General features: G+C 54.6%; 9 protein-coding genes across 9 annotated transcripts; 3 read left to right on the top strand and 6 right to left on the bottom strand.

Annotated features, from left to right (window-relative positions):
- Positions 1 to 686: 686 nt before the first annotated feature.
- Positions 687 to 4544, bottom strand: K489DRAFT_321519 (uncharacterized protein; the record flags this gene model as incomplete). The annotated part of the gene is made up of 2 exons (XM_033601552.1): positions 687 to 3884; positions 3936 to 4544. The coding sequence occupies 2 exons, from the start codon at positions 4542 to 4544 to the stop codon at positions 687 to 689; spliced, it is 3807 nt and encodes a 1268-aa protein (XP_033458808.1).
- A 535-nt stretch (positions 4545 to 5079) lies between these two features.
- Positions 5080 to 6119, bottom strand: K489DRAFT_381765 (uncharacterized protein). The gene has a single exon (XM_033605205.1). It carries the CDS (start codon positions 5904 to 5906, stop codon positions 5208 to 5210), a length of 699 nt encoding a protein of 232 aa, XP_033458809.1. The 5' UTR covers positions 5907 to 6119; the 3' UTR covers positions 5080 to 5207.
- Positions 6120 to 7863: 1744 nt separating this feature from the next.
- On the top strand, positions 7864 to 9402 carry K489DRAFT_411190 (Phosphomevalonate kinase; the record flags this gene model as incomplete). Its single annotated transcript, XM_033607784.1, has 2 exons — positions 7864 to 8156; positions 8223 to 9402. The coding sequence occupies 2 exons, from the start codon at positions 7864 to 7866 to the stop codon at positions 9400 to 9402; spliced, it is 1473 nt and encodes a 490-aa protein (XP_033458810.1).
- A 395-nt stretch (positions 9403 to 9797) lies between these two features.
- Positions 9798 to 13116, bottom strand: K489DRAFT_389591 (uncharacterized protein; the record flags this gene model as incomplete). Its single annotated transcript, XM_033606522.1, has 4 exons — positions 9798 to 10107; positions 10243 to 11710; positions 11780 to 12026; positions 13099 to 13116. 4 exons carry the CDS (start codon positions 13114 to 13116, stop codon positions 9798 to 9800), a joined length of 2043 nt encoding a protein of 680 aa, XP_033458811.1.
- On the top strand, positions 12736 to 15035 carry K489DRAFT_381769 (poly A polymerase C-terminal region-like protein). Its single transcript, XM_033605206.1, has 3 exons — positions 12736 to 14555; positions 14608 to 14841; positions 14907 to 15035. The coding sequence occupies exons 1-3, from the start codon at positions 13115 to 13117 to the stop codon at positions 14918 to 14920; spliced, it is 1689 nt and encodes a 562-aa protein (XP_033458812.1). The 5' UTR covers positions 12736 to 13114; the 3' UTR covers positions 14921 to 15035.
- On the top strand, positions 14906 to 16271 carry K489DRAFT_381770 (uncharacterized protein). The gene has a single exon (XM_033605207.1). The coding sequence runs from the start codon at positions 14946 to 14948 to the stop codon at positions 15900 to 15902; it is 957 nt and encodes a 318-aa protein (XP_033458813.1). The 5' UTR covers positions 14906 to 14945; the 3' UTR covers positions 15903 to 16271.
- Positions 16272 to 16921: 650 nt separating this feature from the next.
- Positions 16922 to 17110, bottom strand: K489DRAFT_299098 (uncharacterized protein; the record flags this gene model as incomplete). Its single annotated transcript, XM_033600366.1, has 1 exon — positions 16922 to 17110. A coding segment is annotated over one exon (189 nt), but the record flags the coding sequence as incomplete, so codon positions are not given.
- Positions 17111 to 18139: 1029 nt separating this feature from the next.
- K489DRAFT_322111 (uncharacterized protein) lies at positions 18140 to 21157 on the bottom strand (the record flags this gene model as incomplete). Its single annotated transcript, XM_033601600.1, has 3 exons — positions 18140 to 19352; positions 19403 to 20830; positions 20958 to 21157. 3 exons carry the CDS (start codon positions 21155 to 21157, stop codon positions 18140 to 18142), a joined length of 2841 nt encoding a protein of 946 aa, XP_033458815.1.
- A 1192-nt stretch (positions 21158 to 22349) lies between these two features.
- Positions 22350 to 24154, bottom strand: K489DRAFT_371745 (uncharacterized protein; the record flags this gene model as incomplete). Its single annotated transcript, XM_033603261.1, has 2 exons — positions 22350 to 24046; positions 24100 to 24154. 2 exons carry the CDS (start codon positions 24152 to 24154, stop codon positions 22350 to 22352), a joined length of 1752 nt encoding a protein of 583 aa, XP_033458816.1.
- Between the last annotated feature and the right edge of the window lie 469 nt (positions 24155 to 24623).

Consider the following 24623-nt stretch of genomic DNA (forward strand, 5'->3'; position numbering starts at 1 on the left):
CAGCAACAGCAGCAGGAGCATCAAGCAGTGTTCAATTCATCATTCCTAGCAGCAGAGATAAAGTAGAGTAGAGAGATATAACCCGACAAAGATCCCGAGCGTCGTCGTCGTCGTCGTCGAAGAAGAGATCGACGACCGACCCGATCCCCGATCCGTGTATATGTATGAACAATCCGTCCGACACCGATCCCGATCCCGGTCCCATTCCCAGGAGAAAACGCCCCCCCTTCTGTGATTTCCGATTCCACCGCCCAAAAAAACAGACTGCTCGCCTTGAACCCCAGACTCGGATGAGAAGAGAACCCGAGGAGGGGAAGGGGCATGAAAGGAGGAGGGGAGTAGTAGCAGTAGTAGTAGCCGTCCGGAAACACACCCGCGCGCCAGACACCCACACACACACAAAAAGGGGGTATCTATTCGTACACACACACGCGCTGCAAACAGAGAGGTTCTTTCGTTTTCCCTTGCCCCTTCTGCCTCCAGAGGAGGAGAGAGAAAATGAGGCAGGCGAAAAAAGAGAAAGAAGAAAGTCTCAAAATCGCTGAACATGGAAAACCAAAAAACCAAAAATCATGAAAAAGCGCTAACGTGAAAGGCCAAAAAAGCAAAGTGAAAAAGGCATTAAAAATCACCGATCGAGAAAAGCACCGCGACAGAGAGAGAGGGGGAGGGGGAGATGAGACCAATCATCTCACCAACTCCGCGATCTTGCCCGCGACGGCCGCAGGGTAGCCCCGGCTCAGGGCCTCGCGCACCACGGCGCGGGCGTTCTCTCTCTGCTCGACGGCGAGGTAGGCGCGGACCATGGCCTCGTAGGTGCTGGGCTCGCGGCGGGCGCGGGGGACGCGGTCGAAGGCCTGGCGGGCCTGGACGATGTCGCGCTCGAGGGCGCCCCAGCCGTGGATCAGGGCGTTGGCGATGTAGGGGGTGAAGTCGACGTTGCGGGCGAGCAGGTCGCGGAGGAGGGCGGGGGCCTCGGCGGCGACGCGGCGGTGGGCGTTGAGCGATTCGAAGAGGGATTGGTAGAGGCAGGGGTGCGGGGCGAGGGGGACGCGGGTCCCCGGGGCGGTGCCGGCGAGCACGGCGGAGAAGAGGGCGCGGGCGGCGGGCAGGTCGTGTTGCGCGCAGCCTTTGGCGTGGATGAGCGCGGCGTAGTGCACGGCCTCCGGGGTCACGCGGGCGGCGGCCATGTCGGCGAGGACGGCTTCGGCGGCGGGCATGTTGATGGGTTCCAGGGTGGCGTGGACGTCGATGAGGAGTTTGTAGGTGTGCACGGTGGGGGTGATGCCGCGGGCGCGCATGCGCTCGTAGTAGGCGAGGACCTTGCCCCGGTCGCGCTTGGTGGTGAGGAAGAACTGCATCAGGCTGTGGTAGGGCGCCGGACGGGGCTTGTAGTTGGCGCAGGCTTCCATCTCCTCGAAGATCTCCTCGGCGAACTTCTCGTCGGACACACGGCACAGGGCGTTGACGATAGTGCCGTAGGTGACGGAGGTCGGTCGGATGCCCAGGCCGCGCATCTCCGCGAAGTAGAAGAGACAGTCGTCGATGCGACGTGCCTTTCCGAGCTTGCCGATCAGGGCATTGTACAGGAACGAGGATGGCTCAGCACCTTCAGCCTTGGCCCGATGGAAGATCTTGACCGCTTCCGTAGCCTCATCGAAAGTCTTGGTGTTCTCCTTGAGGGTGGTGATGTAGAGACCGAAAGTGTTGGCGGAAGGCGCGCAACCCATCTCGAGCATGTCCTGGTGGAACTTGGCAGCGAGATCACGGCGGCCCAAGTTCAAGCAGGCGGCGACCATGTGGTCGAGGATCTGCTGCCAGCCGAAGCGGACCACGCGGTAGCGGGCGTCAAAGGGAACATCCTGCTTGGCCATCTCGAGCAGGTCGTGCGTGAGGTTGAGGTTGTTCTCCTTGGCGGCGGCCTCGATGAGTTTGCCGTAGGTGAACATCTTGGGGATACGACCGATGCGACGCATGTTCCGGAACTTGGTCAGAGCTTCACTCATGCGACGACCCTGTGGCCGCTCGAGCAATTCGTTGATTGCGTTCGATGCCTTCACATCAGTGCGAGCAGCGTAGGGGTCGAATGTCTCCTCGAAAGCAGCAGGAGCCGGAAGCGGCAGGACCGGGGAAGCGAAGATGGCTGGGCTGGTCGGGTAGCGGTAGTCATTCCACAGTCGCGACAATTCAGCACGATCGATGTTGACGAGGGTCTTCTCGATCATGTTCTCTGTACCGACGGCGGGCATCACACCACGCGAGACAATGTTCTCCAAGATGCATCCGAAACGAGCAGGGTTGGCAATGTCTGCGGACATCTCTTCTAGGATCATGCTGGATTGAACGCGAAGCAGGAACTCCAAGTTGGCCTGGCTCAACCGAGCGATGTGCTCAGGGCCGAATCGAGCAACAAGGTGCTCAGCGATCTCAGGGATGAGAGAGCCGTTGTCGACCATCATCTGCAAGACCTCAATGCCCTGCTCCGGCACAAAAGGAATGCCATTCTTCAGCATGAAGGACCCAATCAACTCGATGGCTTCGTCAATCTGCTCGGACGCTTCTGCGAGTTTGTTCTCCGACTGTGCTTCACGCACTCGGTGGAACATGCGACGCGATTGCGCGAGACCACGAGCCGCCTGTCCCATGCCGACGAGCGCGATTGCACGCATCGTGGTCGGTTCAACGAAGACACGCTTAGCACGAGCAGATTCCAGGACAGCCCAGAATGGCTCTGCGGCCTCGATGTTGGCATTGCGGATGTGCATCGCCAGAATCGCCATGCTGGCCTCGGCAAGGTCGGTGGTTTGCCGGGAGAGCATCTCAAAGGCTCTCGTGCTGACTTCGACAGAGTTGGCGTCAGCAGCTGCCACAGCGATCGAGGTCAGAGCAGCCGACTGCGCACGCCCACTCAGTGAGGCGCTGAGGTTGAAAGCGTCCTGGAAGGTTGCATCCTTGAGAGCCAAAGGGAGCAGAGCTTTGCGTGCGACAACCTCTCGAATTTCTTCGACGGTAGTCGGATTTGTGAGGGAAGCCTGGATGCTAGCCAAGAATTTCAATCCTCCCTTGAGTCGGCCTGCAACACCGTACGCTTCGATGAGAGCGGCGTAGACTTCGTTGTCGATGCGAACGATGCTGTTCTCACTGGCATTGTTGGCAACGGCCAACGCTTTGTACTCGTCATACACCTCCACCGCATTGCGAAGGTCCCCGACACGACCAAATGCAGCAATCATAGCTGGGTAGATGGACGACTGTGGTGCGAGTGCACGAGACTCCATGTATTGGTGTACACGGGTCATGTCCTCTACGCGGCCATGTGCGGCGCTGGCGTTGATGAGTGCGGCGCAAGCCTCTGCAGGCACAGCGTGTGATGATTTGGATGCACGCTCAAACATCTTCAAGGCGATGGTTAGAGAGTTGTCCTCGGATACGAGGGCATGCTCGGTCGCGCTCGACTTGAACATGAATCTTCCAGATTCCTCCAATCCACCGAAACGGTTGAGCCTCTCGTCAAGAGACTTGCGAAGAGCTACAGCATCAGAGGCGCGAGTGGCGAGGAGGTCGATGAGCATGCCATAGGTCGCTGCGTCGGGCACGACTCGTCTCCGGAGCATGTCGGAATAGACTTCCAATGCTTTTGGCACCCTCTGGTGCTTGCCGCGGCTGAGAACAATGGCGGAGCTCAACAGGGCGCGGTAGGCATTCTGCGAAGGCTTCTGCACGCCTGACAAAAGCATTCCCTGGAAAAGTGTGGGGATCTTTGCAAAGTCCTCCTGCTCCGCCAAGCGCATCAACTGCTCAGTGTATACATCGCTCTCCGCGAACGAGTCGATTAAGCTACCATCAATCGGAGAGAACTGAGTCGCGCTGGATGTCGAAAACGTCTCCGATGGACCAGCAGAGGCGATGGAAGGAGACCGGCTGGCCTCCGCAACAGATTCCTCCTTGACCCGCTGTACCTCCTCCGCAATCGCCGTGTTGACCTGTTCGAGCGCAATCGCTTCGGCCTTTTCATCCAGAAGGAAAGCCTTTTCGAAATTGTCGAGCGCGCTGGTCGTGTACGATCGCTTCAAGACGGGTGCGACCGGCGCACCATCTCCCGCCTCAAAGACCTCCTCGACATCTGCAGCCTCCTGGGTTGCGATGGGAATGGTCGAGGGCGGCTGCCACTCGATGCGCCGGGCAAACTGAAACTGTTGCCATTCCTTTGCGCCATTCGGCTGATGTTTCTGCCACGCCTCGAAGTATTTGTCTAGCCCCGAGTCCTGGTGAGCGGTATCCGGGCGACCTGCCGCGCCGCCAGCGACGGCCGTGCTGGCGTGACGTGCATGGTCCGCGAGGTGGAGAACATTTTGAAGACGAGCCTTTTCCGATTTACGGAACCTGCCGATGAGAGATTCGGCAAGAGGGCCAGGGTTGGTGTTCTGAGCCGCGTAGGAGGATTGAGAAGCGGCGACAACAGTCTGGGCGTAACCGTGGGTGAAAGATTTGAGGGCAGTGCCTGCAATGCGCGAGAGGTGGACCGTTGGTTTCACGTAAGGCATTCAATCAATACGATAAGACACCCTTCGGGAGAGAAGGAGTGAACTGTGTTGGGTGAAGATGAGATGTCAGTGATCGGTAATCCACAAGCTAATGGGAGCCACCAAAAAAAGAGAGGTATGATGCGTACAAGAAGTTTAGAATGGATGGCGTAGGTGCAGGTTCATTTGACGACGGCTGGTCGTCAAACAAACGCGCCTTCCAAAGATGGAAAGAATTAGTAGATGGGTGAAGCGGCGAAATGAAGCCGCCGAGAAAGAGGTTGTTGTGGATTTGGCGATGTGGTCGATGTCTTGAGCATACAGAAGTTGGACGGAGAGAAGAGGGTAGCAAGATGTATATGAAAGCACTGTTCATCGCTAGGGCAGGCAGAGGTGTTGGTGAGAGCCTGAGAGGAGTCACACACACACATACAGTGACACGCACACCCCAGATGGGCAGACAGCCACGAACACAATGGAGCTGCATGGAAGAACCAGCATCAGCATCAGCAGCAGCAGCCCGGCGCCCGTGGAAAACGCGCCAACAAACAAACGTGCCGGTTTCACCTTCATGCCCGGATTCGTCCTACAGTTGTCATTCCTATTCTGCTTTGGCTACAGTTGTGTCGCCTAACAATGAAGATGATAATTGTCCGTGGTTCCCAATGATAATAATGATAATAATCATAATAAATCGTGCTGAACTGTGGCCAAAGTCACGATTCCGAGGCTGACGAGACGGACTGCTCGCGAACTCCTCACGCCTAGCCGACGGTAAAATTCCCCTACTGTCCTGCCTTCCAAGATTTCGACCACACACAATGCACCAATCCAAAAAGAAATCATCAAAGTCAGAGGCGACCGACTTGTCCTTATTCGGCCAATGGTTCTCAGTTCTGACACAACCCCCCCTCCAGCATGGCATCTGCTTTTTTTCCTTTTCATCGTTCGCCGGTCCCAACGCCCGCCAGCAATTCTTTGAATCGAGGGAACCTGGGCATAATTGTAGGGCGATATCACACTCAAAATGCTCGACTCGGCTCCGTTGACCACATCCTCCTTCCTCTGCCCAAGAGCGAAATGTGGACATGGACGTGTGGACGATTCCCGAATTTCACGAGCATGGAGGCCACAGTGGTCGGGCAGGGCAAGACCGCGGCATGGCCGAGCCTCACGAAGCCGATGCAAGCGGACGATGGATGATGCATAGCCGGGGATGGAGCTGGAGGGAGGGAGGGAGAGAATTTTAGGGCCTTGGGAAGCTCCATCGAACCCGAACTCTCCGCCCGCCGCGCGCGCGCCACACTTGTCATGTTTGCCCATCTTCATTTTATTATTCGCAACCACACCAACTCCGCTGAATCGATTACTCGGATTCTCCATCGATGCCGTGGATCTGGGAATCTAGACCTGTCGAACGGAACCCACTTTGTCGATCGTCGTCATTGGTGAAATCCCGCGTTGGGGAAAAAATGCCAGCAACATTCTCGTGACGAGGTCCTTCGAGATAAGATAAGACATGGGTGGTGATGGGAAGCGGAATGCTGCAGAAAGCTGTCAGCCACCAAGCACGAACCCACGGATCCAGTCGATGGGACATTGGTCGTCGGCATGCACCAGGCCGTTTGCGCCGATGGGACGAATGCATTCATCCCGTAATAAAGTGTTCATCATGCGACACGCGCCCCATCGATCCCGGTTCGGTTTCTTCAGCCCGGCCCCGTCCGCCCATGTCCAGTATCTCCTATGTCCGAACATGTGCGGGATTTTCTTTGTACAGGATTTGTGCAGGACGGTTCCCTCCCACCCGTGATTATCCTATGTGCCCATGAACCACACCACGCGTATGCAGGTGCCTGTTGAAGTCGGCCCGGGAAGGGAACTCCTGGTTCGTGATCACGTAATCACACAATCATCAATTTTGTGCCTCTCTGCCTGCCACGAACAGTACCGCCTTGGAGTACTGTACCCTTCTCCCTCCTTCTAGCACTGACTGCCGGACATCACTCACCGTCAACAGTCCAAGCGTCATTCTCGTCATGGACATCACGTGTACCGTATGTACATTCCTCACGGAGATCGGTCTTCACCACTTCCAACATCTCCCGATAATCCTTGACGAATGCGATCCTTCCATCCCGGATCATTCTCAATGTCAGCACTATCACCATACAAATGTCTCGGATGGTTCCCGGGACCATACGAGAGAGAGCCCGCCTCAGAGAGGACAGCGCGGGTGACTCACAGTCGTCACGGGATCCTCAGGCGAACCCTTTTACGTAGTAGGATCTACCTGTCATTCCGGCCAACACTCCACAAAGACAGCCAGGTAATCCTCCTTGATATTTACGGTATCACTGATAACAGGAACAATGCACATTGGCTCCCTTTGCTCCCTATGAAATGATCTTCGCCACCGAATATATCATCATCATCATCACCATCATCATCATTAAATAATCAGGAGCTTCATCATCATCATCATCATCATCTCCCGGATTGCCTGTCACATCTCTAGCTCCCGACCGCGCGGTGCCTGGCCCTATCCTGCTGGACTAGCCTGACCCGGCCCGTCGTCTCCGAAGCTTCCCGCGATCCCTCTCCAAGGCGCGCGCGCGCTGGTCGCCGTTGGGAGTTGATGGTCGTTTGGGTAGTTCGCCCAAGTTTTAAATTTTTTTTGATTACCACATTACATACATTCCGTATCCACTCGCACACGTCCAGAGGGTTTCGCGTCCCCTATTCCTCCTTCCCTTCCTCATACTATACAAAAAGTGATCACGAGGGTCACGAGGGGCAGTTACGCTAGATGGTGATGGGCTGTGAGGAGAATTTCGCTGCTGGATGATATTTTTCCTAGACCGAGGGAGTTCCAGTGCCGGAGTATATTTCGCTTCGGCGATCATGGAGGCCGTTTGTCTTCATCAGCAGAGGGAGCCTTGGAAGGAAAGTGAGGAGGATTTGAGACCTCAGGCAGATATCTATTTGTGCCTGAGGCATAAATGAACATGGGGTTGACTATCTGATCTGGCCCACGCGAGAGCTCTGCCACGCAGCTTTGGAAGAGACAAGCCAATGCCGGTGTAGAGAGCTGTACATAGGTACCACAATTCAACATCACTTCGAAAACGTACCATTCGTCCGCCAAAATCAGACCATTTGGTGATCCAACGAGTCAATCGAGAACTTGAAAATGAACATATAGAAGAACATCATAAAATATAAATCAACTTGTCAATAATCACCACTTTCCCAAGCCGCAAGCAAAACACAAGTCCCCGCCTCCAATATCAAACCCCTCAATATTTCTTCTGCGTTTGAGAAAAAAACAAGATTCATAATGGCCTCCACCGTTGTCGACGACGAAAAAACCCCTCTCGTCCCCACCGCCGTCTCCGCTCCCGGTAAGGTCCTCCTCGCCGGCGGCTACCTGGTTCTCGATCGAGCGTACACCGGACTGGTCTTCGGCCTCAACGCCCGGATCCACGCTGTTATCCAACCGATCCCCACCGGGCCGGGGATCGTACTGAACGAAATCTCCGTGAAGAGTCCCCAGTTTCGTCATGCAGTGTGGAATTATGGCTATCGCCTGGCGGAGAGGGAGGGAGGTGTGAAAGTGACACAGTTGAGAGTGTAAGAAGTTTCTGGCGAAAATCACCCCTGATTCCAGCTCACTGATTTGGAAACGCCTTGACACAGAGATGCTGATCTCGCCCTCGATCGAAACCCCTTCATCGAGACCACCCTCAGTTATGTCCTCAGCTACATCACCAGCGTCGCCAGCCCCATCATCGAACCCTCATCCATCACCATCTACGCCGACAACGACTACTACTCCACTCCCGCCGACTTGACCACCGCCACCACCAACCCGACGACAACAAGTCCCCGCTTCTACAACTTCAACGTGCCCCTCTCCGAAGCCCACAAGACCGGCCTCGGCTCCTCCGCCGCCCTGGTGACCTCCATCACCGCCGCCCTCCTCTCTTTCTACCTGCCCAAATCCCACTTCGACCTCCTCCCCACCAGCGCCCTCGCCTCGCCCAGCAGGCGCCGCCTCCACAACCTCGCCCAAGCCGCCCACTGCGCCGCCCAGGGCAAAGTCGGCTCGGGCTTCGACGTCGCTTCCGCCGTCTACGGCAGCAGTCTCTACCGGCGCTTCTCCCCCAGCATCCTGTCCAACCACCCGGAACCCGGGTCGCCGAGCTTCGCCCCCGCCCTCGTCGGCCTCGTCGAGGAGCGCGCCGCAGACCCCTCCTCCCCCGCCGCCATCACCTGGGACACGGAGATCCTCCAGGACGCCGTCAAAGTGCCGCGCGGCCTCCGCCTGGTCCTCTGCGACGTCGCGGGCGGCAGCCAGACGCCGGGCATGGTGAAGCAAGTCCTGGCGTGGCGGGCCGCGCAGCCGGCCGAGGCGGACGCGCTCTGGACGGAGCTGCACGCCGCGAACCAGGCCCTCGCCGCCGAGCTCACGGCCCTCGCCGACGCCCAACCCACCGGATCCCTCGCCGACGACGACGGCGACGAGCCCGCCGCCCTCCGACCCCTCCGCGCGGCGTTCGCCCGCATCCGCGCGTCCCTGCGCGCCATGACGAGGCAGACCGGCGTCCCCATCGAGCCGGCGGCGCAGACCCGCCTGATCGACGCGTGCGAGGCGGTCCCGGGCGTGGTGGGAGGCGTGGTGCCCGGGGCGGGGGGATACGATGCCATCGCGCTGTTGATCCGGGACCGGGAGGACGTCGTCCGGGCTCTGAGGGAGCTGATCGCGGGGTGGGAGTTCTCGGGGGAGGAGGGGGTCGGCGGGAAGGTCAGCATGTTGGGGGTCCGGGAGGAGATGGAGGGGGTGAGGGCGGAGGAGGCGCGGGGTTATTCGCTTTGAAACGGTGGGATGGATGTAGATTGGAGATGGTTCGTGGATATCTAAAGTTGATGAAAAGTTGGGATCGAAGTAGAGGGAGAAAGAGAGAGAAGAAAAGAAATTAGATTACGGGGTAGATCACGACTTCACGACGGTGATAGATTCTGGCGTCTTTGCAGATGACAAGTTTTCGTATTGCGTGTCCAGCCCATTAGACCCTGCCTGATGCCTGTCCTTTCCCACCCCACGCGCGACCCTCTGACAACTCCGTACGCCGTCGCTAAACAAATCAAGCCAGTAGAGAGAAGCGCTGCCCGCGGATGGATCTACTGCGAGTCCCCGCGAGAGACCCGTCACACCCTCGACCTCGACTGAAGCTGGGGGAAATGCCCTCGCCGTTTCGGGGCGTGCCTGACTCACTCGAACCCTTCCGCGCGCGGGTCCCGCTTCTCCTTGCTCGGACTCGCCGTCGATGAAGCCGGCGGCGGAAGCGGTGCGGATCCGTCAGCTGATGCATTCGCGATGACACCCAGCGGATCGAGACTCGAGGGCACGGACGGCGGGGGCGGCGGCCGGGGAGGTTGAGGTTGCTGCAGTAGAGGCGCCTGAGGCGCAGCGCCGAGGAGGCTCCGACGGTATGCGGCGGTGATGGTGGCGGTCGGAGAGGGTGGGCCGAGCTGCTCTGTGTCTTCTTGGATGGGTTCGTCGAGGAGCGGGTCGCGGGTGCTGACGCCGTCCATGTCGAGGAGGAGGTCGGTGCCGGAGATGTGGTGGGGTCCGGAGCGGTTCGCGTCGACGGCGTGTTGGAGGGTGGAGAGGAAAGCGGTCATCTCGTGGGAGGTGGTGACGGATGGGGTAGACGGCGTGGTCGAGTGTTGTTCTGCGCCCTTGGCCGCGTTGTTTGCTGTTCTGGCATAGAGTCTGCGCGCTTCGGCGAGTCGTTTTTCGGCTTGCGCGGCTTTGCCCAGCTGTAGCCAGGCATCAGTGGCTAGGAGATTCCAAAAAGCGGCTTTTCTCTGCCGATTGCCACTTTGAAGAGCGCCGACGCCTTTCCGTTCGGCGAAGCAGGTTGCGATGCGCTCCATGATGAGCACATGGCCGATGGGTCCTACCAAGCGATCGTCGAGAATCTTGTTCGACCAGCGGGCGGCGTCGTCGACGGCACTGCCTCCGCGAAGTCGAAGGAGTTCGAGGCTGAGTATTAACGTGCGGAGCGCATTGTATGGCGCCGTCACGCGGTTCAAGTAGGAATAATATGCTGTCTCGATATAACTGTCGATGGTTTCGATGCGCACCTTACTGCTAAGATTGCCGGTGAGCGCGAGAAGCGTGCTTACGGCAGCCATCTCATTAGCAGCAGCGAGATGGCGCCATGCTTTGTCACTCTTGAAATCCTGAACCAGGATCTCATAAACGCTCTGGGCGAGTTTGAAGTCACGGATCATCATGGCGTAATCGGCAAGCTTGCGCATGATCGCCTCGGGGGCATCAGGGCGGTAGAAACCTTGAAGCGAGTCGTAATTGTTGCCACCGCCTGACAAAGCTGGCACGTTTGCAGCACGACTACTGAAACCCGTAAATCGCTTGGACAGCGTGATGAAGCGGCCACTCAGACCACGACGTCGTGATGCGACCTGGTCATTCCACGTGGCGGATGCCCGCTCCATGGCTGGAATGATCGACTGCGTGACCATTTCTCGCACAAATGCTCGCAAGGCAGATGCATCCGATTCGAATATGTACGGTGTAGGATCTTCGTCGTCTTCGTCTGCTTCTCGGCGCACAATTTCTGAAAGCTCCTCACTTGCAGAAATCCATTCACAATTTGGAAGTTTTATGCTGTCATCGTCGGAAGGCACGGATTGCGTGCTGCGAAGTCGTAACAGGTGGCAGTGAAGGCCGAAATGTCGCTTCATTTGATCGTATAATGCCATAGACTTGGTGATGTCGTCATAATCTTCATCATGAATCAGCACATAATATCGTAAGAATTCATTGTGCACCCATTGTGGTAGGCGGCGGTCACCGCTGTTCGATGAGTCGTAGAGGCTTCGTAACTCCTCAATAGGAGCTGGCGATCGTGATGAAATGGCAATAACCGCCGCGACAGGATGAGAAAACGTTTCCGATGGAACCATTGGCAGGCCAGATAATAACCTGCGGATATACAGCGCATAAAAAGGAGAGATGGCGTTCGGGTCGGCCACAACCGCGTCTTGGGAGTTGATGTAATCCACCTCGACCGGTCCGGAGCTCTCCTCAGAAAAAGTCAGGTGTCGCTCCACGAGCTCCTCAATCTGAGGGACATCACCACCCGTACGTAACCTTGCTGGCTTGTACTCCGGAAATGCCGCCTGCTTTGAAGGAGTGGACTGTGAATTGAGTGTGGAATCGGTACTCCTTCGATCTCCTGAACGGGGAGGCTCAAGCCCATCCTTTGCGCCAATGAAGCGGACTGAAAAGTCCTCCCACGACCGGCTCACGCCTCCACTGTCACGGACCGTGACCTTGCCTTGGACATGTTCACCAAATGGCCGAAGCAATTCCAACAAGCCACCATTGATCCCTTTGTGCCTTATGAGCTCTTCTGTATCGGCTGATGCCAGCACTGACACGTGCGGCGAGAATGCGCGCAAGATCAGATCCTTGATGCCGATGGTGTCAGGTTGAGTGGATGTCGCAGACAGAGGCGATGGGAGTATGGATGCACCGCCAGGGGAAAAGACCGAGCCATTGACGATTCCTGCGGTCGGAGTTATGATTCCGGATTCACTCGGGGAACCTGCGCGACTCCCTGACGGCAGCGCACTCGTCGATGCGAACAGGTTTGAAATGGATGCATTTGGACGACGATATTGTAACCCAGACACTGCCGCTAAAGGTGACTTGCTGAACAGTTTCCTCGAAGGCGAAGAAGTCTGCGGCTCGGAAAGAGGTTCCTGCTGTGCATGCAGTGCTTCATCCGGCAACGGTGGCATCAGAGAAGCCGGGTATTGGACGACAATTGGCGGATATAGTAGGATCGTGATTCATCGGGGTATTGTTTCCTCTGTCCTCCAAGGGTGCGTGATGCCGTCAAGCCGTCAGATTTCAGTGTCTCGTCAATTTGATCAAGTCAATTCATGTGTCGTTCCAAGTCGTCGATGTTGTGAATACACGCATGATTCCCTGTGCCGGAATACTAATAAGACGAGCATAGTCATGGGCGCAATCGGCCGCTGGGCTTCGCTGTCTAGGCTCGAACTTGCGGCGGTCGGCGTAATGAAATGGGCGATTATGTCATCATTCAATGCCCGAAGCACCCCAAGCGGAAGTCGACGATATATGGGCAGATTGGTTATGGTGAAACGACATCAGCATCAAAGGACTTGAAGTCGTTGCAACATCTTTCACAATCATCAAATGACACATAGCCCAACGAAGAATCATCAAAAAACTGTCGGCAGGCCGGTGCATCGATAACACAGATCAACGGAACTCATCTCGGAATTTTGAGCAAGGTCATCATCATTGAATGACTTGCAGACGAATTTCGCTGAGTCATTTGGCAGCAACCTTGACTTTCCGACCTGCTACTGTCAATAGATTCAGCCCACAAATAAAATATAGGAGATTTCAATGTCAAGGGAGACGGTGTATGTCGTCGGTCCGTTCGCTCTCCAGTTCACCTAGAGCAACTAAGCGACAGAGACTGCACACTCCATCTCCAATTCGGACCGTCAAATTTTCCGCCATGGCTCCTGGCTTGGTGGTGGAAGAAGTTGAAGATGTGACGCCTCTGCCTTCGAGTATAAAATTGACGCCTGTTGAGTTGAACATCCAACGCATGCTTCTTGATGTTGCTCAATACATCGATACAGAGTCACCAAACGACAATGTTGAAGGACAAGCCAGTCTACCCAAGGAGCTTCGTGAGCAGAAGCTATGTCTACGCATCACTGGTGGTTGGGTGAGAGACAAGCTTTTGGGCGTACCGAGCGTTGACATCGATGTCGCGATCAACAAAATGACGGGCTTTCAATTTGGCTTAAGAATGAAGGAATATCTGGAGATTCCGGGCAATCTCGAAAAGTACGGCCTGGAGTCCATCGCAGACAGCGAAAAGCTCAGTGCCAAAGCTGGCGCGACCGACAAGTCGAAGATGGTCGGAGGCCTACACAAGATTGAGGCGAATCCAGAGAAATCCAAACATCTTGAAACGACCACTGTACGAATCCTGGGACTCGATATTGACCTGGTCAATCTTCGAAAGGAGACATATTCAGATGATAGCCGTAACCCGCAAATGGAGTTTGGCACTCCAGAGGAAGACGCCCTACGTCGTGATGCGACTGTCAATGCCATGTTCTACAACATGAACACTCAAAAGGTCGAAGATCTTACAGGAAAAGGCTATGATGACATGCAAAAGAAGATCCTTCGCACACCTCTAGAACCCTATCAGACGTTCAAAGATGATCCTTTACGCGTACTGCGCTTGATTCGCTTCGCCGCCCGACTTGGCTACACCATCGAGGACGAAGCACTGGTAGCTATGGGCAATTCGGACATCAAAGATGCCCTTCACCGCAAGATCAGCAGAGAGCGTGTGGGTACGGAGCTAGAAAAGGCTCTTAAAGGCCCGGATCCCCATGAGGCGCTTCGACTGATATTCGAATTGGATCTGTACGACACCATCTTCGCCGATCCAAGCGTTGACCGCGCAGATCATTACACGCCAGATGTGACGCATTGGCGTATCATCATTGATGCCGTACGGGAGATGTACGAGAGCGAAGGGACTGTCTCACAGCATCTCATGAGAGATAAAGAGGAGCTGTACCTTGCCTGGCAACTGGCAGCAATGATCCCGTATCGTGACGCACCTCAACCTGAAGGTGATCCAGGAAAGAAACCACCACCTCCGATCTCGGTAGTCGTCGTTCGAGAAGGCATCAAAGCCACGAATAAAGTCTGTGATGCTCTGAATCTATCCATCCGGCACCAAAACGAGATTGCGATTTCCGTCGATCGTCTCTATCAACAGAAACGTCGACCTGAGAAGCAATTCGAAGGCGAAGACTTGACATCAAGAAGCGTCTTGGGTATGGCGATACGTCGATGGGGTCCGACTTGGCGGAGTCAAGTTTTCTACGCCTTGCTGGTGGAAATTGCAGACAGCCAGGATGTTGAGGGTCAGTAACGTCTCCAGAAGTAACACCTCGTTTGGAAACTCACAAATCATAGGGACTGAAAGGAAGTATGGCGCTTTCATCAAGCACATAGAGACGCTCGAACTGCTCGATGCCTACTCTATAAAATCGCTTCTCGACGGCAAGCAGCTCGCTAAAGCTCTCGCAACACCTCCTGGGCCTTGGATGAAGGATGCATTGGATGTAGTCATGGCCTGGCAGCTCCGAAATCCTGGACAAACCGATCCCACCGCCGCGATAGACGCAGTCCGGGCGCACCAAAACCATGGTGAGCTTCCATCAGATCTCGTGCGTCATTTCCTCAAACTTACCATTCGTCCTCTGTTCGTAAAGGCAAGTCCGCGTAACTTGACGGATCAAGGCCGGAAGGTCATGACCCCACAGCTTCCCCCGAAAATCAGCCTTCAATCACCGGACGATAGTATTACTAGACCTTGGAAATATGCTCAAGACGCTTCGGCTTTGAATCTGCTGAAGTGGATCGTCTCCGCCCTCCATCCTAAGCTTACAGAGGAGGTCTGGCCTCTGATTGTACCTCCCATTCTCACACTCATCGACGACTGGGAGATCAAGTATAAGCAGATTGGGATATCCTTACTTCAGACCCTACTTGAGAAGACACCACCTGCACTTCTCGCCCGGACCGGCTTGAGCGAGGTTTTTGAGGAAGCACTCATGCCATGTTTGACATATCTTCCGACATTGAACACACCAGAAGAATCCGTCGCCATGCTCTCTGTCACATACTCTGCACTGCTCGTGTTGACGCAGACACGGTTTCCGCCAGAAGAAAACGCACCTCAGCGCGCCAAAATGCTCGATACCATGATTCGCAAAGGCATCCTCTATGGTTACACAACGGCAAGCGAGTACCCGAGCATTGTAACCACTCTTTTCAGGAACCTTGCGTTGATCCTCGACGAGCTGGGCATAGACTCGGTCAAACACATCAAATTCATCTTGCCTATGCTCACTCAAGCGTTGTCTCATCCCCACGGGACGGCATCGCTTCCAATGCTGAATAGTGCTGTGGTTGCTCTTCAAGCGCTGTTACGTAACTGCTGGCCGAGAATGGCATATCATAGGGCTGAGGTGCTCAAGGGTCTTGCGATGTGCTGGCTGAATGTAGCTGAACTCGATGGCGGAGATAAGGAAGGCCTCGCTGCGTTGAGAGGAAAGCTCCGAGAAACCGTCGATTCGCTGGAAACGATACTCAGAGATGATGAGACGTGCGATGTGGAGGCCGATGTGGAGCAGCTGATTTCGGCCGACGACCGTTTGCGCGATCTGCTGCTCCCTGGGGAAAATCCAGTGCGCGGCTCGAAATGAAGCAGGGCAGTGGAAATCGTGAGCGTATGATTTTTGTGACAAGTGTATATATCGCGTGACTATCATTAAATGGACGGCAACATGACCCGCATTCTGCTCCATCTCCAAATCAAAAGTTACAACAAGTTTGCGATCGACCACTCTTGACGACCCTGCGATTTTGTTTAAGACGCATATACCCTTCCCACCATTAGCCGTTGTGACGCATCGCTCTTTTCTCCCTTCGCCCCTCGATCCGGCCGTCGTTCGACAACAGAGAGAGGATCTCCGACGCCCGCAGCGGTTTTGCATTTCCATTATTACAATCATGATATGACATAGGACGACCAGGCGCCTCGACGAGGACGGCCACTTTCATGTCATACCTCTCCCAGCCCAGGGATGCGGCTCAGAATGTCAAAGACGTGCTGCGTCGGCACCTGGCATTCTTGTCCGTATTTGCAGCCCAGCTGCCGCTCTACTTCGTCGCCTGCGCGCTGGTCGATCGAGCGTAAGATACCCACGGCTGTCCGGCAGCCTTGGGTGTCTGAGTCGGGCGATGGAAGCGTCTGTGTCGTGCTGAAGTTGCAGGGCTCCCACGAGGTCGCGCCTGCCTGGAAGGATGTACCGAGGCTGTTGATGTTGTTGTTGTTGTACATGCTGGTCGGGATGTTGTTGAAGTCATATGCCGGCTGGGGAGGGAAGAGGGTATCCTGGCTGAAGCTTGGGACGTGCGAGGCGGACCTGGTAAGGTAGGCGCTCTGAAGGTAGTCTCGTGCGCTTGGTGCTGGGTTCGGGTCGGCATGGGGATATGATGTCGGAGCGGGTCGAGGGCTTGTGTTGAAATCGGTTTCGCTTACGGTGGTCACTGATGTGGTCGGCGAAGCGATGTTGGGAGGCGATGCTCCTTGCGATGGTGCACAGCCGCCAGGATTGCAGGTCCGCTTCACCGAGAGCAGACTTTCCAGGCTCCTGGCTGAGGCTGTCAGGCTCGCACCAGCAGCATCAGAGTCGATTGGAACATTGTCGATGTCGTCATCGCTCAGACCGCGTTGTTTGAGCAGCATTCTCAATCGCTTGTTCTCATCGACGACGCGGCGAGCAGCTGCTTGGATCTCCGCCGAGGCCTCGACGCCCAGCTGCTCGCAGTTTCGAAAGCGAACTTCGAGGTCTTGGAGGTATTCCTTGCGTCGTGCACGAGATCTGCGTTGGTTATCTCGGATCCGTGCAAGGTTTGCACTCCGCTGTGTCCATCCGGTGTCAGCATGGTTGAGCTTGAGATTTCTCGTGATGAATCTCATGCGAGACTTTGCTGCCTTACCTGGGCGTGGGTTTGAGGTTCGTCGCCCATGTCGCTGGAAGCGAGGCGGCTCGACCCATCAGACATCTTTGATGTTATCAAGTCGAGGTGCGTCTAGATGGAGTTTGACTTGATTCGCGCTCCTAAAAGAGGCCTCTGGGCGGGGAAAGATACTCGTGTCGGAAGCGGGTGTGTGTGGTTCACGGGATAGCGGCAGCAGTGTAAAGATGGTGATTTATAAGAAGAGGAGCACATGAGCTTTGGCGACCAGAGTACACAATCAGATTATGGCGAAGACATGAAGTTTTCCTGTTTGGTCATACGATCGCGATGCTCAGCCCACTCTCTCTGCCCAGACAGTCTGGAAAATTCCACAGCCTCCACAATCACATACAAGGCGACAGCATCGCCTTGGCCTTTGAATATACTTCAGACCTTCCAAGGTTGTACGCCAGCTAGGCCTGAATACTACGCGTTCCATTCACGACAGTCAAATGTGGTGGGTGGGCAACAGGAACGCTGCAAAGCTTATATGCGCGTCAACGACAACCACCTGGGCACCAGCGGAAGATGGGTGAAGATCAGCAAAATGTGCCCTAGGAAAGGGCGGAGAAAGACGTTGGAAGGAATCGGGCGAGAACGACCTGCCTAATGTTGCCAAGTCCAACGGATCGGCGACTATCGTTGGGTAAATCCAACCTTTCAGCTGTTTGAGCTCCGAGGTTAGAAGACAGCAATGACATCCCGAGTATCAGATGTCAAGATGAAACTCGATCTCGCCCAAGCAAAACCGGTCGGAACAGCCACACCGCACAGCGGGGAAGCAAGCGCCCATGTCGCACCATCCATGTGGGACGATAATCATGGTCATGGCATCGATGATAATCACCACGATTTCATGAAGATCGATGACCTCGAGCTGGCCTCGTCAGAAAAAAGAGTAATCTATCATGGGATCTCACAGATACCAATCTTCCTCATCATACATGGTGGCCTGCGTGTTCAAATCCGACATGGCATCAAGCCACTCCGCCATTCCTGTCATGTCTCCCTGCATGATCGTGCCCGCACCCGGATTGAGTGTCACAGAACTTTCGACAGGAGCGACAATGTCGCTATCTAGGGACCTACAGGAATCAAGCTGCTGAAGTCGACCGAATGCCGCCAAAGCACGGGCGCCATCTCCCGTTCCACCTTCGCCTACGCCACCTATATGATCATTCTGGTGGACCGATCGTCGGGCGGCCACGTGGCTGTCGCGACGATTCAAGGCGCCATTCGACTGCGCTACCACAAAGTGCTGCTCAATCTCGTTTGCCGCCGTATTCCAGTTGGCAAAGCCATGTGCAAGCTGCGCTTGGTCGCGAGATGCCCACCTCTGACTATCGCGGATAAGCTGTTCCACGCCTCCGAACATGTCGGCTGGGCTGTAGACCGATCTCGTGTTGGAGGCTGTGGATTCGGCCGTAGAATTGTAGCTCCAAGCACGCGCAAGTCCTGGCCTGTTGGCTACAACGGGGGTTTGCGGATGTAATTGCGGTTGTGGCAGAGGTGGTGGTGCCATAATATTGGCTTTCAATTGAGGCATTGGCAAAGCTGTAAAACTGGGTTTGTCGTGTAAATGCCTTGGCATTATAGCTTCGTTGCTGAATTCTGCAGGGTCAGTGACATCGATGGCCGCTACGGTAGCGACTGGAGACGTCTGGACCGCATGGGCAGAAGGTTGTTTCGTGGAACTAGCGGGCGAATTCGCGTCCGTGTGTCCGTACTCGAATTCTGCTCTGGCAAGTATAACGGCGACTTCCTCGGGGACTTCGACGTTCCATTTCTTGGCGAGAATGTTCAGAATGCACAATGTGCGCCTGGCACAGATCCAGCCTTCTGCGATCTCCTCTAAATGTTTGACGCCATGAATGATATCTCGTTTGGCAAATTTATCTGGTAGGTTGAGGAGATGAATAGTGCAGGCCTGGTGAACAATGTACACAGCCACATTGCAAATTTGGCGCAGCCCGTGAGAGCGTTTGTACAGTCGCATGAGTTTTGAAATCATGGCTGCTGCTTGTGTACAGAGCTTTCTAGGGCTGACATTTGCGGGCAAGGGAGATGTCGTTTGTGTATATTTCAAGAATGGTCGAAATAAGTGAATGAACAGTAGTTGAAAGAACATGCTGCGAACGGTCAATCGCGGTCCAACTTTAGCAATTCGGATGCAACTTACTGCATGATGAGCACGTGGGAAAGTCCTCCTTCTCGAGGCTCCAACTCCTTCGGAAGGTCTCTCCGCCATGACTCAAGCCTGGTGTGGATGTCCGACAATTTCTTCAGTTCTGAAGCCTTTCCTTTGGTTTTCTCCATGTCCGCCGGATCATAGAAGTTCTTCATCAGATCATTGCTAATCTGACACAGCTTAATCATCTCGCGCGCAACAGCACGTGTCCTTGCTGGCTGAGTGTATGCCTGAGTGAAGCCTGAATCGGTGTAAGGCCGCCAAGGCGCCGAGTCCTCATCCGGGAATACGTCGAATAGCGAAACACTGACGTGCTCGGTCGGAATTTGCGGCAGACGCCCCATGTAATTTGACCAGTACTTGTCGAATTGGAAGCAACCCCAGAAAGTCATGCGCCGAGCATCGTCTTCAACCTCGTTCCCATTGAGCGGCCGATCAGAGGAGAGCTGAGTCGAGTCAAGGTTGAGACCCATGTCGCACGCCATGCGAAACGCCATTCCACTGTATACCCAACCCTTGGCTTCTCTTCCGCATCCAGCCTCTCGAACTGACATGAGGCCGAAAGCTTGTACGGTCGCCAGAGAAGGCTTCTCATGCTCGTCGTGTTCCATTATGAGCCTCTTGGCTTCACGGAAGAAATGGTCCCCGGCGGTCGCCGAGTCGTCGGGATCATCACGGGTACCGGCGACTGAGGTGAAGTGGCAGCCCAGCGCAAGCATTGCGTTGACCAGTACAGGTGTGCAGTATAGCCGGGACCGATTGGTACTTTGCAAAGATCTACCGCGATGAAAGTCTTCGTAGAACAGCTCCTTCGACAAGCATACGAAGCTAGGATAGTGCCAAGTGAAATACATGTTGAGCAAGTGTGTAATGAGATCCGGATCGGACGTTACGTTGGTCCACGACGCGATTGGGTTGACATGAGCGAATTCCGAGATCTCATCGGTGCTCGAGATGTCTTCGTCGCTCTGTCCAAACTGAATCAGATTGGAGGTGCCACCAAAGTAGCGCACCGAACCTTCATCGAGGCGAAGTTGACCCATCTTGCCATAGAGTTGCTTCTCGAAAGTCGCCTCCCGTGCTAACGACTGATCACCAGAGTGAGAGCCTTTGTCATCATTCTCGTTGGGCTCGAGAGTACCGTTCTTTTTCGCGGCAATGCGATCCGCAACCGCATCGAGGTCAGTGCAGCTTCGGATCTCTTTGACAAGATCAGGTACGTCATCCTCCGATGAGTTCAAGATGGCTTCGATCAACGTCTGAAGGGTCGTGTTGCGCGTCTTCAATTTGTCAACGTCGTTCTTGTACACGCCTTTCCTGCGCAAGTCGGAGTTGGGATCGTAGATGCATGCGGTTTGATAGACTTGGGAACAGGCGGCACAAGCGGGTAAGTTACCGTCACACTTACTTTTCCGTTTCCTGTACGGCACAGACGACAATCAACATGGTGTTCGGGATGTGATGCAGCTGCAGCATCAAGAAGCCAATGCCTGTAAGGCACGATTCCCATCGAGCGCTGAATTTGTCATCCTCACGGGAAACTTACCGGCAGGCGATACACGCTGTCGAGACGCACCGCCGCTTCGACGAGTCGTCTTCGGCTTCGATGTTGACGCCCTTGCTTTTCCGCTTGCTGCGCTGCTTTGATTTTGCTGTATAGTCCTCGCCATCATCTATGAGTTCGACAGGACGGGCAGGGAAACCATTGTCGTGGGTTTCGGGATATCCTTTCGTGCTGATATTCATTGTCGCCTGCGAGATAGCAGCGATAGCATGCCGCTGCTTTACTCCATTTGACGCATTTCGCTGATTATCGCGCTCGGAGATGCTCAATCTTGAAGGCACCTGAGGTTGTAACATTGGGAAAGGGTCCAGGACTCGTCGATGAATGTCATGCAAGATTGTCCAAGCTGCCGACTCTTCCGCGCCTGACTAGGTCCAGAGAATGCTGGCGCGAAAGTTTGCTTTCGTAGAATCTAGACTGGAATTGACATGTCACGTCGTAAATCTAGCGGTGACACAAGTTTTAAGTACTGTCCAGTAGACGAGTCCTGCTGAGCACAGCAGCATAACATCGTGCTGTCGCCACGCCTGGTGGCATGATTCCTCTCACCTAAGAATACCATGGGCGATAACAGCGTTTCGCTTGACTGTCTAGAGAGATAACCAGGCCGGTATCAAGCAAAAGCCCACGTTAGGAGCAAGCCAAGTCAGGGAAAAGGTGCTGGTGTCCCACGAGCCAATCAACGTCGCCGAATTCAAGGTTCAACTGATAAGCAACCTAGCAGGGCGAGATATTGCTCAAGTGCGCGTCGAACGAGCGTCGGCATAGCGTCATCCGGGAGGGCCCAAAAGATCGCGTGGGCGCATGGATGGCTCACGGTAGCCATCCTCTCGTGAGTTGATCATTGATTGTCTGTGTTGAACAGGATCCTATGATTTATTGGCGTCCACTTCACAAGTTGAAGGAGAATTTGAGTCCTCGTAGGGCAAATGGTTTGGCGTGGGGTTGGGCGTTGCACGCTGAGTCGACTTCGCGCGATCCCGGAAGTAACGGAAATATCGTGGGAGTCGTTCGAGCTTCGCATGGGTCGAGCTGGTCGAGCTTGTCTAATCAAGATCGTGGACAGAGAGCAGCAAGCATACATGTAGTAAACAGTGAAAGATGAGGAAGGGACTGATACATCATTTAAGCTATGTGCAACGCGCGTCTTGACACTCCAAAATCGCATCCGAACCAAAAAGTCCCCCACGCATAGAAATTCCAAGTGCATATTGATCGTTTGCGGAAGACTTGCGGACGTCAGTCAAAAGCACATCCTGCAGGGCAAACATTTTCAGCTCAAGTCATCTCACTCGCGTTAATCTCCCTCTTGTTCCGTCTCTCCATCTTCCCCCCTCCATTGTGCATCTTGCTCCGTCGTGTGTCTTGCTATTTTCAAGCACGATGCTTCTTGGCTTTGTGCATGGTGCGCAGTTCCGAGGCAGCAGCTGAAGGAGGCCATGGAAGCGTGTAGGTACTGCAGATGGTCTTGGTGACTTTCGAGATCTGTGGCCGATCTTGGCACTCATGACAGTCTGTAATTGTCTGGGTGACGGTGCTGTACCAGGTTTGGGTGACATAATGGAGTCCGGAAGTGGTAGGGGGAGGTGTCGGAGTTGTGATACTGGACGAGACACTGACATACGCCGAAGTCGAGGTGTACATAGTCATGCCACTGGGACACGTGTGGCAAGGCTCCGATACGGTCACCGTGGTCGGCTCGAAATATGTGCTGTGGAGTGTTGTAGTATGCTCGTCCTCAATGGTGGTTGTGGTCAGAACTGCGACAGGGATGTATGAAGTTACACTGTCATGTAGAGTAACCGGCTGCTCGCTGTAAATGGTGGTAGGAACGGCGATGGGAATGTATGATATCGCACCGCTGTACACGACTGTGGGCATGACGATCGGCACCAAGCTAGTCGATGTCTCTGCTGGGTACACAATAGTAGGCCGAGCATAGGTTATGGTCGGGCCATCAATGGTAATAGTCTTCGTGGGGCTTGAAGGCATACCGTAGTGAGATGATCGAGAACGATGAGCAGACCTTGAGGGTCGAGCTGAGCCACCGACATAGCTAGGAGTCCGCAAAATGGTCATGGACTGTTCCTCGGTGGAGCTTGCGTGACTCGCAAGGGATTCAGAAACGTCGTCCGAATCAAGTAGATGTTGATTCGGCTTGGGGGTGTGTTTAGCGCCATGCTTTGAAGAGCTCTTTGACGGAGTGACTCGCGCCGGCGTAGTGTGCTTGGTAGAGCTGTTTTTTACGTCAACGACCACTGCCGCCGTATTCGCTGTAGTAGCGTGGGTCGTGTGCTTGACGGCGCTGTGTGTATGGACTACTGCCACCATACGTGTTGTGGTAGCGTGAGTCTTGTGCTTGACAGAGCTGTGTTTTACACTACCGACCACAGCTGCCGCATTTGTCGTGGCGGCGTGAGTATTGTGCTTCCCGTGTTCCTGCGTTACAACAGCTGCCGCATGTGTGGTGGCGGCGTGATTCTTGTGCTTGCCGTGTTCCTGCGTTACAAGGTAGTGCGCAAATTCATCCTTGTGCAAAGCCGCGAGCCGGTAAAGCATATAATCATCATGATGGGACAACTGAGAGTCTTTGGCCTTGTGCGATTCCTCAGGAGAAAGATGATGATCATGATGTGAGAATTTCCCGGTGATGGAAGTACTTTCACGACCCGCATCGTTGTTCTCATGCTGGGTTTTGGTGAGGTCGGTAGTTCCAGTAGCAGTGGGTTGATGAGCAGAGATGGCATTGCGAGTCATGGTGGTTTCGGGCACGATGGTCATTGTGCCGGGGGCACCAATTACACTGGTATAAACCTTTGCATGCTTGCCGTCCGCATCGCTACCTGGCTCGGCAGTGCTGCGGGCGATGCTGATTGAAGGTATGAAGGTCTTCGTGCAAGTCTTGTCCGCGCATGTCAACGGAACAGTGGTTATGTACGTGGAAGTAGGCTGCTGCCATTCCATCCAGGGACCTTTTTCCGGTTTTCCCCACTCGCCACGGAACATTTCTTTGAACTCCTCGCTGTTGCCCATAAAGTCAGGCATAATATCTCTGTAGTCGTATTCATCAGCTGTGAGTCCATGTCAGTAAGTGATTTCCGCTCTGTGGAAAACTGGTGCTCACCGTGGGCCTTGGACAGCACCGAGGCAAAAACCATCGCGAAAAGCGTGATCTTCATGATGAACGTGCGTGGGTGGAAGGTACTCTGCAAAGTTTAAAGCGGACTGGTTGTGAAGTTCTGCTGAAGATGGAAACGCAAGGCGTGAAGGCTGCAGTAAACTGATAGCAGTGAGAGGCAGAAATGTAGAAATAGAAAGTGCGGATGACGGGATATATATCGAAGAAAAGTGCTCCGAGATGACGGCCACCTCAACACGATCCGAATGAAATGTAAATTGAAATATGAATTGAAATGGTCCGAGCAGGCAAAATCATGAAGAATAACCGAATACTCGCGATGACCTGCTAAACTAGTCATCAATATTGTCACCGTCCACAGATGGCACATAGAATGAGCGTCAGAACCACGGTCCCGAACTGTCAACTTTTCGCACAACCAAGAAAAGATCCGGGATCACTCTGTTGAAAGAAAGAATCGTTGAACCTGATTCGTCGTAGCAATGACGATGTTCGCCATGATCGATTCT

The sequence above is a fragment of the Dissoconium aciculare genome, assembly GCF_010015565.1.
Source record: "Dissoconium aciculare CBS 342.82 unplaced genomic scaffold K489scaffold_8, whole genome shotgun sequence".
In the NCBI taxonomy this organism is placed as follows: domain Eukaryota; kingdom Fungi; phylum Ascomycota; class Dothideomycetes; order Mycosphaerellales; family Dissoconiaceae; genus Dissoconium; species Dissoconium aciculare.

Coding starts and splice junctions, on each gene's coding strand:
- K489DRAFT_381765 (XM_033605205.1), bottom strand. CDS start 5,906: ATGGAGAATCCGAGTAATCGATTCAGCGGAGTTGGTGTGGTTGCGAAT.
- K489DRAFT_381769 (XM_033605206.1), top strand. CDS start 13,115: ATGGCTCCTGGCTTGGTGGTGGAAGAAGTTGAAGATGTGACGCCTCTG. Junction 14,556..14,607: donor AGACAGCCAGGATGTTGAGG/GTCAGTAACGTC, acceptor CACAAATCATAG/GGACTGAAAGGAAGTATGGC.
- K489DRAFT_381770 (XM_033605207.1), top strand. CDS start 14,946: ATGACCCCACAGCTTCCCCCGAAAATCAGCCTTCAATCACCGGACGAT.